The sequence below is a fragment of the Psammomys obesus genome, unplaced genomic scaffold (genome assembly GCF_907164565.1).
Source record: "Psammomys obesus unplaced genomic scaffold, mPsaObe1.curated_primary_1811, whole genome shotgun sequence".
Lineage (NCBI taxonomy): Eukaryota > Metazoa > Chordata > Mammalia > Rodentia > Muridae > Psammomys > Psammomys obesus.
Genome location: NW_026585504.1, coordinates 66,439,423 through 66,453,152, shown reverse-complemented (window position 1 = coordinate 66,453,152; position 13,730 = coordinate 66,439,423). Strand labels below are relative to the sequence as shown.

At 47.7% G+C, this 13,730-nt stretch overlaps 1 protein-coding gene across 5 annotated transcripts in view; it reads left to right on the top strand.

The window, feature by feature from the left end:
* Positions 1 to 13,730, top strand: part of Zranb3 (zinc finger RANBP2-type containing 3) — a 127,277-nt gene that overhangs the window by 111,656 nt on the left and 1,891 nt on the right. For all 5 annotated transcript variants that reach the window (XM_055602132.1, XM_055602118.1, XM_055602125.1 and 2 more), the window contains 6 exons: positions 92 to 183; positions 2,737 to 2,838; positions 3,973 to 4,115; positions 8,100 to 8,210; positions 9,026 to 9,416; positions 12,980 to 13,111. In XM_055602132.1, the coding sequence (XP_055458107.1) occupies positions 92 to 183; positions 2,737 to 2,838; positions 3,973 to 4,115; positions 8,100 to 8,210; positions 9,026 to 9,416; positions 12,980 to 13,111 (971 nt within the window). The remainder of the gene's footprint in view (positions 1 to 91; positions 184 to 2,736; positions 2,839 to 3,972; positions 4,116 to 8,099; positions 8,211 to 9,025; positions 9,417 to 12,979; positions 13,112 to 13,730) is intronic.

The window sequence follows — 13,730 nt, the reverse complement described above, 5'->3', positions numbered from 1 at the left end:
AGACTGAGCTGCGGGGTCCTCTCTCCAGGTCCCAGAGGAGCTGCTTTAGACAGAGTAGACAAGCCTTTCAGTCTCTTGTTATCTTCATTAGGGCAATTGAATAATTCAGGCACTCTGCCAGCGTGTGAGACCTTCATGTTCTGTGCAAGTCGGAACACCGAGCGGGTCCACCTCTATACCAAGGTAAGTTCACACAGACTCTGTGTCACACGTTAGAAGACAGGCCTCCTTTCTTCCCTTTCAGAGAGCAGCCTTAATAATAAGATAGGTACCAGTTTTTGCCTTCTTATAACTTGTCATCAAATTCCTGTGTGATATCCAAAGACAACTAGAGGCCAAAGTGGCATCGTTAAGACTTTAGGGGAGGAGACCTTGACTTCCCTCTGTCACTGTTTTTGGTGACCTTAGACACACCCGGCTGCTCTCTGCTTCATTTCCTCAGCTGTAAATGTAGGGAGGATTTGTTGCCAGGATAGAGTGAGCTCACCCCAGTGGAGCACTTAGCATTTGAAGCAACATTTTTATAGCTGCCTCATGCCCCACCCTGCCCCCGGCACCATAAACTTGTGATGGACCACTCAGACTCCTGCAGGCTGGCAAAAGTCACGCTTTTTAGTAGGAGGACCTTTTTGCTTGATGAAAATATGTTCAAGACCCCAAGAGCTCTTGGGCTTGTTGATAAGTATCTATTGATACTTACTCCTTTCTGTATTAAAATGAAGACACTTAAAATTGTCATGTATTGTTTGGTTTTAAACTAATAATTACTACGAATAACATGTTTTTTAAAAGTAGTTGTATTTTCTAAGGCAGAGCGTGTTCTGCCCAGTTCATGAACCCCGAAAGACCAGAAATAAACAGACTCCACTGTAAATACATGAGGTTCTTTTTATTGTAAATTACAAGCTGCAGCTTGGGCCCACACTTCCCACCGCCCAAGTGGTGGGAGCCAAGCGGGCCGTGCCCAGGTTAGTTGGGTGATTTAAAGGTTCTGGTCCATCCCAGCATGCCCAAGGGAAGGGCAATTCCTGCCTGGCAAGCATCTATTGGTCAAAATGCTACATTTTGAATTGATTGGCTATAGGAAGGTACAGACCATAATGACCTGGTGTCCCTCCCTAGATGGGGATGGGCCAGTTTCCTAGCAACTGTATCTCTAGTGGGTGGGGAAAGAATGCAGTAAGACGGTCCTTCCCCTCAGGGCATTATTAGACTTCTCTACCCACCTAGTTCAGGCCTTAATTAATAATAGCTGCTAATTTTTAATCTTTTGGTCTCTCAAGCGCTGTGCTGAGAACAGTCACACTCCAGTTTCCAGCAGCGCTCTGGCTTCAGCAGAAGACAGTGGGTGAGGGTATGATGGTGCATGCCCATAACCCCAGCAGTGGGGCAGCTGAGGCGGGAGGAACCCCAGCTGGAGGCCAGCCTGTGCTGGTGTAGCATGATCTCGTCTCAGCCAGACAGCTGAAGCCTGCTAAGAACTCTCTCACAGGGAAGTTAGCTTGACAGGCGGCTAATGTCCCCTAATGTCCCCAAACACATGTGACTTTGTGACCCCTCGAGAAGGTTATGAGCGCATGTGAGGAGCGTTTTCCTAATTGCACAGATATAAGTATGGAAAAGCTGGCCGAGAGTGCAGATGCCACTGTTCATTCAGCTTTGAACTCCTAATAAGCTTAGATGTACACATTACACTTGTAATTTTACCTGGTCTATTCTAGTGAAAGTTCCTGTCTCTTTCACTCTTGCAGTTCTTTAGTGTAGGGGCATTCTTGTGCCACAGCATGTGTGAGGTCAGAAGACAACTTGCAGGACTCCATTTTCTTATTCTAGCATCATTCTCGGCAGCAAGCTCCTTTCTCCACGTGACCACCTTGCGAGCCTGGAAAACTACATTTTAAAACACGATTTATGGTGCTGAGGTACAAGGGCTGTCTGGTGGAAGTTTGTACCATCCCCAGTCACTGCCTGAGAGTGCACCTAGAGAAGTTGGTAGCAGAAGCTGATGGCCTGGGTCACAGAGGACAGACTGTGGATCATGCGCATTTGTTTAGACTGACAAAATTTAAATATGAGAAACTTTGGTGATCTGCTATATTTTCATAAGCCATCCGCTCCTTTAAAAAGGAAATGACATTCATGGGCGAGATGACCATCCTCAGTGAAGTCCCAGCGTCCTCTGTGGGCACCCGTGGACAGCTGGTCTTCATGGAGCGGCGCTGTAACATGGCTCTGGAAAGCAGATTTTTAAAATAAGTCTAGAATTTCTCTCTCCCTTCCCCTCCTGCCAACACAGTGGACGGCTGTATCAATCCATCTGGGAAGAGATATTCAGATGTTTATGAGTGCTGCTCTTTGATTGTAGTCAGATTTTTAATATCACGAGGAAGACCATTTGAGATGGCCGTACTGCTATTATTGTCAAGGATGTTCTTTCCTGTTTACAGATCTTCTCATCTCCATTATATTTCCAAGCTTAGCCAGTAGAGAAGTATGTCGGGAGTGATTGCAGCATCCAGGCTAACAACGGAAAGTTGGGCTGTGTACAGGCACAGTAGAGGCCTCCCCCACTCGCCTCAGCTCTGCTGGGGACTGGTGTTGGCTGCACCCTTCTGTACTGTGTGCCTCCCGTTTATTTTAGGAGACTTGCTACGTCGTAACTAAACTTTTCTTATTAAGTGTCACCAGTACCTACAGACTGAAATGCACTAATAATGTCTCCTCGTCTGTTATCAGGACGGAAAACCGATGAACTGTAACTTCATTCCTTTGGATATAAAATTAGACCTTTGGGAAGACTTACCAGCAAGCTTTCAACTGAAACAGAATCGCTCAGTGGTAAGAAGAGTTTTAAATAATACAATTTTGTTTATTTTCAGGAAAACTACTTTAATAATTTTAGAGATCCTCTTTAGTCTAATGGAAGAAAGCCTTCTGGCCTGCTGCAGAGTCAGACCGCTGGCTGCGTTTTTAGCCATGCAGGCAGTGTCTATTAATTCCACTGGTGCCAAGAACGAATATGGAGTCTGCTTCCTTGGTGAGTGATCACACCCAGCGCCGCCGCCGCTGCTGCTGAGGACAGACTCATCCTCGAGTCATTGCGCTCTCACTCATAGGGTTAGCAGCTGGGACTTAGCTGTCAGAATCTCACCTGCCCTCTTCAGGTTAACTTGTAACAGTGGCACATTCCAGGAGCCAGGATAACACCACACCGTGACTCCGCATTCATTGTCAGCGTGGCCGTGTGCTGCGGCTGCCAGGGAGGCCTTACCTTGGCGTGTGCTCCTCCATTCATACTTATCAGAAAGGGGAGGGGGCCTTTGTCTGCTTGTAACTACCCTGTTAGTGGAAATGAAGCGGTGACCAGCACTCAGCTGCATCCCACAGAAGGAAGAGGTAGCAGTGAGCTATTTTCCTTGGCATCAGTTAGTACTGACCGTCAGAATCAGTCAGACAGATGGTAGATTAGATAGATACATATGTAGAGACATAGATATGTGATCCCTAGCTGACTGTACAGATACATAGAACCAGATACCCGTGACTGATTGATATGAACAATTCTGATAAGCCACCTGCAGAGATACAGATTTGTTGAGGCATCTAATCCAGCGTGACTCTCCGAAGTTACATCATCCCTGTGGCTCCTGTAGGCTCTGCCTCCCTGAGGCCAGCTTTCCTTGCACTGCTGTGGGGTCTGTACCCTATCTGGGTCTCTGTGCGCATACTCTCACTGTTGGTGCCTGAGTGTTCAGAGCATATGCTAGGCTGCTGAAGTGGCTGTAGAGACTCTGGATTGAACTGGACACGGGCAACTTATAATGTGGAAATAGTATCAAGGTGAAGAAAGAGTTAAACTATAGGACTCAACCTCTTTGAGGGATACATCAGTTTTCTCATGTTGTAAAATCCCAACTTTCAAAGGAAGGTTTGTCAAGAATGGCTAACTTTTCGTTGTTTCCTTTTTACCAGATTCTGAGGTTTGTCCGAGAATGGAATAGTCTGACTGCCATGAAGCAGAGAATGGTCAGGAAAAGTGGGCAACTGTTCTGCAGCCCAGTCCTGGCATTGGAAGAGATCACAAAGAAACAAGCCAAAGAAAATAGTACTAAAAGGTAAGAGTTGCCTTTCCTTTGCATCTTTTGCTTTTCTTGGCTGTCTCTATGGGAGATCTGAGGCACATCATGGAACCACTAATGAAATTTTGGTGAATTAGGAGGAAATTACCCTGGGGATATAGTTTGTTGATAGAGTGCTTGCCCAGCGCATACAAAGCCCTGGGTTTCCTCATTAGAACTGAATGAACCTGTCATGGGCACAGACTTGTAATTTCATCGCTTAGGACCAGGAACTCAAGGCCATCCTTAGCCATATGGGGAGTTCACAGCAAGTCTGTGCAACATGAGACCTTGTTCTCAAAGACGGAGGAAGAAAGAATCATATACTTTAAAAAATGGTAATGTCATTTCATAGCGACATAGTTACATATGTAGTGAGCTTAATCAGATCTGCTGGAAGACGTGTCTGGATTTTGTGTGTCATGAATCTTGTTAACAGATGCCAGAAGCAGGGCTTGGGGTACCTGTGACCTAACAAGCCTCAGGCAGGGACTAACGACATAACGACAGAGAGACCCTTTACCCTCCAAGCCTCAGAGCATGCCCCAGGAGTATGGAGTAAAGAGTACCAGGAGCAGTTGCAAGCTGTTCCGTTCCTATCACAGAGTAGCAAATGTGCCTAACACACATTCCCCCATAAGTCTACATTTGAGTTACTAAACAAGGGCCTGGAGACAGCTCAGTGGTTAAGTGCACTCGCTGCTCTTGCAGAGGACCAGGGTTTGGTTCCCAGCACCGCATAACGGCTTACAACCACCTATAACTTCAGTTCAAGGGGCCTTCACAGGCACTATGATTCCAGAAGTGGAAAGTAACTGTCCTGAGGGTCAGTTTTGCTCCTAAGGGTCACAGTATCTGGAGACATCACAGATTATCATCGCCACAGAACATACCTAAGAATCAGCCATGTTAGGTAAAGAAGGCGAAGGAAGAAAGCTCTTCATCTAGACACCTGGGTGACTGGTCAGAGAGAGGAAGAGAAAGGGACGTCTTTCATAAAGCTTGGTAGACACGGAGGGAAGTAACTCAGCAGACTGGTGTTGTGTGGTGAGCTCTGTGAGTGGCAGTGTTAGGGTAAGGGCGTACATCCAGAGCAGGTATGGAAGACCAGGCTGAGCAGCGGAGCTCTGCCTGGGAGGCAGCAAGCTCCTTCTCCTTTGCCATCCTACCTGGTTACTTTTCAGAGAACCTTAACCCAAGAGGGACACATCACACTTCATTCCCGAGGCATATACAGGGAGGATTCTTTTCTTTAAAATACTGAATATCAGCTGAAGACATGGCTCAGTGTATAAGTTGCTTGTATAAGGGCCAGTTCGTATCCCCAGCACCCTGTGTAAGCTGGGTAGGCGATGGCCTGTCATAAATCCCAGCAGTCAACTTGGGACACAAAGACAGGGATCTTTTGGGCAAGTTGACTAGTTAGACTAGCCAAATTAGCAAACTCCAGATTCAGCAAGAGACCCAGAGACCCAGTATTGGTAAATAAAGTAGAAAGTGGTCCATCAAGGCACCTGGCATCAACCCTTGGCCTCCATGTACCTATACTTGCACATACACCCAAATGCATTCACACTTGCAGACATAAATTCACACCCACCCACACATGCACACACGCAAATTAAATGTCTCCAGAACAACTTCAAAAGCAACAACAAAAGATGTACGTACTAAATTTTGGGATTCCTGAAAACAGTTACTAGATCCCCCACAAGACCACGCCCCAGCAAGCAATCCCACCAGCTGTGGGCCTTGTCCACTCTGAGCTCCTGCAGCTTGCTTCCAGGGACCTCAGTCTTAGATGACTGGAAATGGCCGAGACCAGCAACCACTGTGTTGGTTCCTGAGGTCGTTTCTCAGAGTGTATAGTTTCTGTGTTTGTTGTTGTTTTATTCTGGGGAGACACACCTGTGTGGGTGCCTGTGCACACATCTGCATGTGGAGACCTGAGGTCGATGTCAGGAATCACCCTCAGTTGCTTCTCCGCTTTGCTCACTGAAGTGAGCCTCTCAAAGCCAGCGCTTACCTATAGGAGCAGCTTCTGATGCTCAGCTACAGCTGGGCCGCCACACCCGCTGCCCCTTACATGGATTCTTCGGCATAAAAGTCTGGTTCTCACGATTGCCCATCAAGCACTTCAGCTGCAGAGCCATGCAGAGCCGTCACCGTAGTCCATATACATACAGGTCATATGGCTGGGGAGATGGCTCAGATACTAAGAGTACTGGCCGCTTTTCCAGATCCAGACCCAAGTTCAATTCCCAGCACCCATTGGCCACTCGGAACAGTCAGTAACTCGAGGTCAGGGGACCCAGCACCCTCTTCTGTCTCTCACATGCACGAGGCACATAAGAAGTGCACAAACAGGCAGACAGCTGTCCACATGGAAGAAAATATTCTTTAAGAGACTCGTGTTCTCTAGAGTCTAGAACATTGTTTTAAATACAGTAGATGTAAATGTGTACTGGAGCCTGACAACCCATTAATCAAAAACTGTGATAGATTTTCACATGGTTTATCCTCCAATAGTAGAATGGCATGGAACTTTTAAAATAGACAGGGCTGGGGAGATGGCTCAATGAGAACTTTCTGTGCAAGCATGAAGGCCAGTGTTTGAATCCCCAGCACCCACATTCAAACAAACAAACAAAAAAGCTGAGCATGAAGAGAGTCATATTTAAGTCCACGTGGAATTTAAAATGCCTACAATATGGGTAAACTAGCATAGAAACTGGGTCATTCTAATTAGTAGAAATTAATTGGGTAATTGCACTTCACCTACTTAATTCCCCCATCACCTTTGACTGAATTAATTTCCTTTCTACTTCCAGTGCCTGAGCCAGGTATGTTGCTGATAGTGTGTGATGAGGTCTGACTCCCGCCTCAGAAGGACTTTGTCCGTGCAGAAGAGTCTGGAGAACAAAGGGGCTGTTGCTTTTGGCAGCAACCTTTAGCTCATGGGAGATCCACTTGAACTCAGTTAGCTACATGAGTCACTTTACACAACCCTGTGCAGTGCTGTAGCGGAGGTGTTGTGCTGGGGTCTCAAAGAGAAGATCAGAAGAGGGGACACGCTAGACACACTTGGAAAGTTTCTGTGCACCTCGAGAGGCAGCTTCCGTAAGACTGTCAATCATGCTTGTAGCTGGTCATTTCCCTAGAACCTAGTGGCTAGTTGTTAGAATTTAAAAAACAAAAACAAAAACAAAAAACTGACACTGACTTGCAACAGAGAGGGGAAGGAAGGAGGGAGAGAGGAGAAAGATTATTTTTCAAAAGACTTAAGGGGCTGTAGAGCTGGCTTAGTAGTTAAGAGTTCTTACAGTTTACAGAGGATCTGGGTCTGGTTCCCAGCATCCACATTAGAGAGCTCACAAGTGACTGTTACTCCATTTCCAGGGGGATCTGATGCCCTCTTCTGCTTCTGTAGGTACTGCATGCACTGTGCATGCAATTTTTAAAATTGTAAAGATTTTCTAAAAATACAGAAAATAACTGAGCATGGTGGTGCACATTCTTAATACCGGGGAAACAGGACAAGCAGAGCTCTGTGAGCTCAAGGCCAGCTTGACCTAAAGGGAGTTCCAGGCCAGCCAGAACTACAAAGTAGGACTCAAAACAGAAGAAAGTACAGAAACCTTTTCTTTTTGTGTTTTAGTACTCTGTAGGAATTACACATGATAATGGATCTCGTTACGGCATCTTCCTGTGTGTATATAATACATTCTGATCATACCCCCGTTGTCTCTCGCCGCCTCCCACTTCTACTGTCGCCTTGTCCTCTTCCTAACTAGTCTCTCTTCTACCCACCCCCGCCTTTGTGTGTGTGGCCTAAGGAACTTCCTTAGGGTGGCTTCCAGGAGCCCGGGGAAGAGCTGCTTACTGGAGCACGGACGCCTCACCAATGGCTACACTGAGCAGTGTCTCCCTCCCCAGAAGCTCCTATATGATAAAAATGCATTTGACACCCAATTGTTCTAGATACATCACCAAAGAAGATGTTGCCACAGCCTCCATGAATAAGGTGAAAAATGACGGGGGACACATCCGTTTGATCACCAAGGAGTCCAGGCCACAGGACCCATCCACAAAGTAAGATGTTTATATGCATCGTAAAGAATACTGCTTCAAACTTACACACCACTTCCTGTGATAAAAGCCCCCACAGTGTGGCCATTTCAGAGGTCACAAAACAGTGTCATGAGTGAATGGCTTTCCAGGCCTTCTGACAGCCCTCTTAGTCCCATGAGCTTATCATCTTCGACATTAGAGATGAGGAATTCCCAAAGCCAGGGGTCTATGTGACCTGCCCCAAGCCTGGGCAAACATGCCAGGAGGCCAGAGTTCAGCCCTGAACTCTGTCTGCCAGCCTGGCACTGTGTCAGTCATATTGACCCAATACAGTTGGGATCCTAGTTAACTGAGCATGTGTCCTTTTGTGTTTCGTTCCTAAATTTTATCTGAGGAACTTGGAGTTTACCTGGAGAAGCCTGATACTTAGCAGGTGTTCTATTCTAATTCCTGTTCTGTCAGTCTGGCTGTGACAGTTCCTTCACCCTGTAAGGCAGCAGAAGAACAGGAAAACCCATCAGGCCCTGAGGCTGAGAAGGCATGTGGCCCAGCTGAGTCCAAGAAGGCTTGGACTCAGTGTCCAAGGAACAGAGTCGCCGCTAGAGTGCTGTGGACCTTTCTCATTAGTTTGAATGAGCATTTCAAGTTTGTCTCATTGTCCAGTGTCATCTGCTGTGTGGAAGTGTTTGGGGGGAAGCACTTGAGTGGATGCTTGTGTTAAATTGATGTTTGTGGCATGGCTGGATGGGGTGCTGACTGAACACCAGATCTGAGGCCTCTGCAGAGCAATGCCCCAGCTTCACTACTGACCGATACACTGTTTTGTTCTGTTGTAGAAAGCTTGGCCGAGCCTGTGTCCCATCTCCAAATCCCTGCCCAGCTGACCTCGCTGTTGAGCCATCCCCGTCCAAAGGCTACATCCAGGCTGTGGATAAGGAAGGAAGGCCGCTCTGCCTCCGCTGCCAGCACCCCACCTGCCAGCCTGAGCAAGGGTCTAAAGCCAGCGCCTGGGACTCACGGTTCTGCTCCCTCAAGTGTCAGGACGAATTCTGGATCCGATCCAATAACAGTTACCTGAGAGCCCAGGTGTTCGCAGCAGAACACGGTGTGTGCCAGCTGTGCGGTGTGAATGCACAGGAACTCTTCCTGCAAGTGAGAGATGCCCCTAAAAGTCAGAGGAAGAGTCTTCTAGACGCTGCCTGGACTGCAAAGCTCCCCCTGGAGCAGGTACGTCATCACCCCATGTCAGGGGCGGTGGCGCAGCAGTGCAGTCCGAATGCTGACTGGCTTGTCCAAAAAAGCGCGAAGGTAGCGACGGTAGCGAACCCACATCCTCACCCAGCTTTAGCATCACGGTTGCTGTTGGCTCCCATCTGTCTCTCGCTTCGCTCAGTCACCTCTCTCCTCACTATGCATCTCCTGAGTGGACTGCCTGCCTCTCCTCCTTCCTGCCTCCTCTTCCCTCTCTCCCTCCTATTCTCCTCCTCTCTCCTTTTCTCCCTTTCTTCCCTCCCTTCCTTCCTCCCTTTTGTCTCTTACCCTGCCCCTCTGTCATTCTGATCCTTCCCTCTTCCTCCTCCTATCTCCTCTCAGCTCTTCCTTTTTAAAAATATAGTCACAGTACTAATAACTATAGCCAACAGAATTATAATTCCTCGATTATAGTGTGTGTTTGCTTTCCAAGATTGTCTCGTTTATTTTGTTCAAATTAGGATCAAAATGTGTCCTTTTGTTTTAATGCCTTTCATGCTTTGTTTGGTCTCTAGCACCCCCTCCCTTTTTTATACTGTTGATTAGGGAAAGAAATGGGATCATTCCCCAGTAGCATTTCCTTCTTTCTGTATGTTTCACTGTGTCCCTGTGATGTTCCCGACTTTTCTGCCCTGACGGCTTCCTGAGTAGTGGCTACACAGTCTAGAGCTGCGCTTGGATTCTGATGGTGTTTTAAGGAGAGAGCCTCACACACAGACACTGAACAGCTCTTAGGTCTACTCCCAGCATGTTAGTCTCTTAGGATGGGGAGTAAAGGGTGTCCTAGTCAGGCCTTCTGTTGCTGTGAGGAGACACCATGGTGGCAGCAACTCTTAGAAAGAAATTAATTCTTAATTTTGATTTAATTAATTTTAATTTTGCTGGCTTACAGTTTCAGAGGTTTAGTCCATTATCATCATGGCGGGAAACATGGCAGCCTGCAGACAGACATGGTGCTGGAGAAGGAGCCCAGAGTCTACCTTTGATCTGCAGGCAGCAGAAGCTGCTGTGTCCCTCGCTGAGTGCAGCTTGAATATATATATGACCTCAGAGCCCACCCCCACAGTGACACACTTCCTCCAGCAAGGCCACACCTCCCAACAGACTGCTCACTGCAGACCAGGCACTCAAACACATGAGTCTATGGCGGGCATTCCTATTCACACCACTCCAGGGAGGAGCCTCAAATTGCAGCTTGCAGTGAAAAGGCTGTGTGGCCATTCCATTGTAAAATACAAAATACAGATTTTTTTTTTTTTTTGAGACAGGATTTCCTTGTATAGCCTTGGCTGTCGTGGACTCACTTTGTAGGCTGGCCTTGAACTTGCTTGCCTCTGCCTGCTTCTGCCTCCCCAGTGCTGGGATTACAGGAATGTACCACCACACCCAACATAAAACACAATTTTAATAGAACAGTTTATGGCTACTTATTGTTTCTAGCATGCTTGTCAGTAATTCACTTAGCTTCCAGACAAATGTATGATCCTCTTAGGAAAACTATTCTAAGTTTCCAAATAAAAGAAAGGGAACAGGACAGGAGCCTACCACAGATGGCTCTGAAAGACTCTACCCAACAGGGTATCAAAGCAGATGCTGAGACTCATAGCCAAACTTTGGGCAGAATGCATGGAATTTTATGAAAGAAGGGGGAGATAGAAAGACCTGGAGGGAACAGGAGCTCCAAAAGAAGAGAAACAGAGCCAAAAACAAAAAAACAAAAAACTGGGCCCTGGGGTCCCTGCAGAGACTGATACTCCAACCAAGGACCATGCATGGAGAGGACCTAAAATCCCTGCTCCGATGTAGCCAATAGACTCAGTGTCCAAGTGAGTTCCCTTACAAGGGGAGCAGGGGTTGTCTCTGGCATGAACTCCATGGCTGGCTCTCTGATCACCTCCCCCTGGGCAGTGATACCTTGCCAGGCCACAGAAGAAGACAGTGCAGCCAGTCCTGATGAGACATGATAGGCTAGGATCAGACGGAAGGAGAGGAGGACCTCCCCTATCAGTAGACTAGAGGAGGGGCATGAGAGGAGAAGAGGAAGGGAGGCCAGGATTGGGAGGGGATGAGAGAGGGGGTCACAGCTGGGTACAAAGTGAATACATTGTAATAATAATAATTAATAAAAAAAGAAAATGTTAATTTTGTGGTATGTTTAAACAAAAAAGGGTCACCCAAGCAACCTCTGCCCCCTAAAATATTAGACGAATTCCTGTCAGCTAAACAAATTATATATTTTTAACCTGATATAGTGGTGCATACCTTTAGTCCCAGCACTCAGGAGGCAGAGACAGGCAGATCTCTGCAAGTTTGAGGCCAGCCTGGTCTACACAGTGTGTTCCAGGACAGCCAGGGCTACATAGTGAGACCCTGACTGAAAGTAAATATATAGTTTTAAAAATAAATCATATATTTTGATTTAATTTAGCTGCTACATTATAATGGGATTAGCTAACAGTCATTTCTTAAAGATGAGTTAATACATCTCCTGGATATAGAGAGACATACTGTTTCTCTAACAATGCCCTGAGATGTCCCTTGGCCCCCGAAGGTCATCCTGACAGTGCCCTGTCGAGGACTGGAGCAGCCACAGCTTAGACCCTGTGCCCGGAAGTGCTGCGGGAAGATGCCTCAGCACTAGGCTCAGGCTGCGTGAACAGGTGCCATAAGGCAAATCCAGCACGTTGAGAGCTGGTCCATTTCCATCCCCCGCGCCCCCAGGGAAGGTCTGCACACGCTTACCAGGATAAATAAAGACGCGCCTTCCAGAGCTGAGCCTGTCAGTTAAAGCTGCTCACAGAGAAAGAGCTGGCGGCAAAGGCACGCCCAAATGGATTGTTTTTCTGAGAATATGCCATTTAGAATGACATTTGTAGTTACTTCTAACCTCAGTCTGTGTCTGCTGACAGAAGGCCCCAAGTGCAGGACAGAGGGAGAAGAGCAGGCGGGGACAGAGGGATGAGTCCCCTGCACCAGCTTGCTGGGGGAACCACTCAGAGGCCCCATGTGGGTCACTGTGCATCCCAGAGTCCCACACGCTTTCTTAGAATGCTTTACAAGTGTCCAGTTTGGCCAGCGCCATTTACTGAACAGGTTGTTTGGTTTTTTTTTTTTTAATTTTTATTTTCCAGGGTATATGACACTTTTGTCAAAAATCACAGGTCCATGGCTGTATGGATCTGTTTCTGGGCCCTCGGTTGTGTACCATCAGTCTATGTGTCTTTCTGTTTGTGTGTGTGTGTGTGTGTGTGTGTGTGTGTGTGTTTGTTTTGTTTTTTCGAGACAGGGTTTCTCTGTGTAGTCCTGGCCATCCTCAACTATGCTTTGTAGACAAGGCTGGCCTGGAACTCACAGAGATCCACCTGCCTCTGCTTCTGCTGAGACCCTGCACCACCACCTCCCTCTGTGACCACAGAGTCATCCTCTGTGTTTCTCCGTGTGACTTTGCTGCATCAAGGGATTGTGCAGCGCACAGCCCGCAGTGCGTCCCGCAGTGCGTCCTGCAGGGCTGGGAGCTGCTGACTGTGCTCTTTCTGCAGCTCAATGACATGCTGAGAGACCCAGGAGAAGGCCACTTCTGGCAGGTGGATCACGTCAGGCCGGTGTACGAGGGAGGAGGACAGTGCTCCCTGGACAACCTGCAAACTCTTTGCACAGTGTGCCACAAGGAGGTCAGTGACACTCACAACGGGGTCCCAGTGTCCAAGGGGAGAATGGCTGGGTGAGACGGGGGGGGGGGGGAGTGGCCTGCTGCTGCCTTCATCACTCTCGGCTCTGGGGACGTCTACAGTCACAGGCTCAGAAGGCTGCCACCCTCTTCATTCGCTGTCTGGGCTGAGGACGAGGAACAGTGAGTGGGTAGAGCACTCCTTTAACGTGCGTAAGGCCCTGGTTCCAGCCCAGCCCTGCACAAATTGGGAATTGCAGGCAGGGGGGACCATGAGGTCAAGGTCAGCAGGATATGGTAGCACAGCACTGCAGAGGCAGGGGAGCTCTGAGTTCAAGGCCAGCCTGGTGTACAGAGTCAGTTCCAGACAGCCAGAGCTGTTTGGGGGGAGTCTGTCTCAAAAAGGCGTTCAGGGCCATTCTCAGCTGCATAGTGAGTGCCGTGGGGCTGGCTACATGAGGCTGTAATGGCATCACTAGTAAGAATGTCATATTCTCTGTATTCGCTTTTCGGATTCTCATGAACATTCTTATTTGGACATAGCAGAAGAATCCAGTTCCATCCCATTTGATTTTATACAGTGTTTATGTGTTGAGTGGGGAATGTATTTTCTGAGTTTTGGG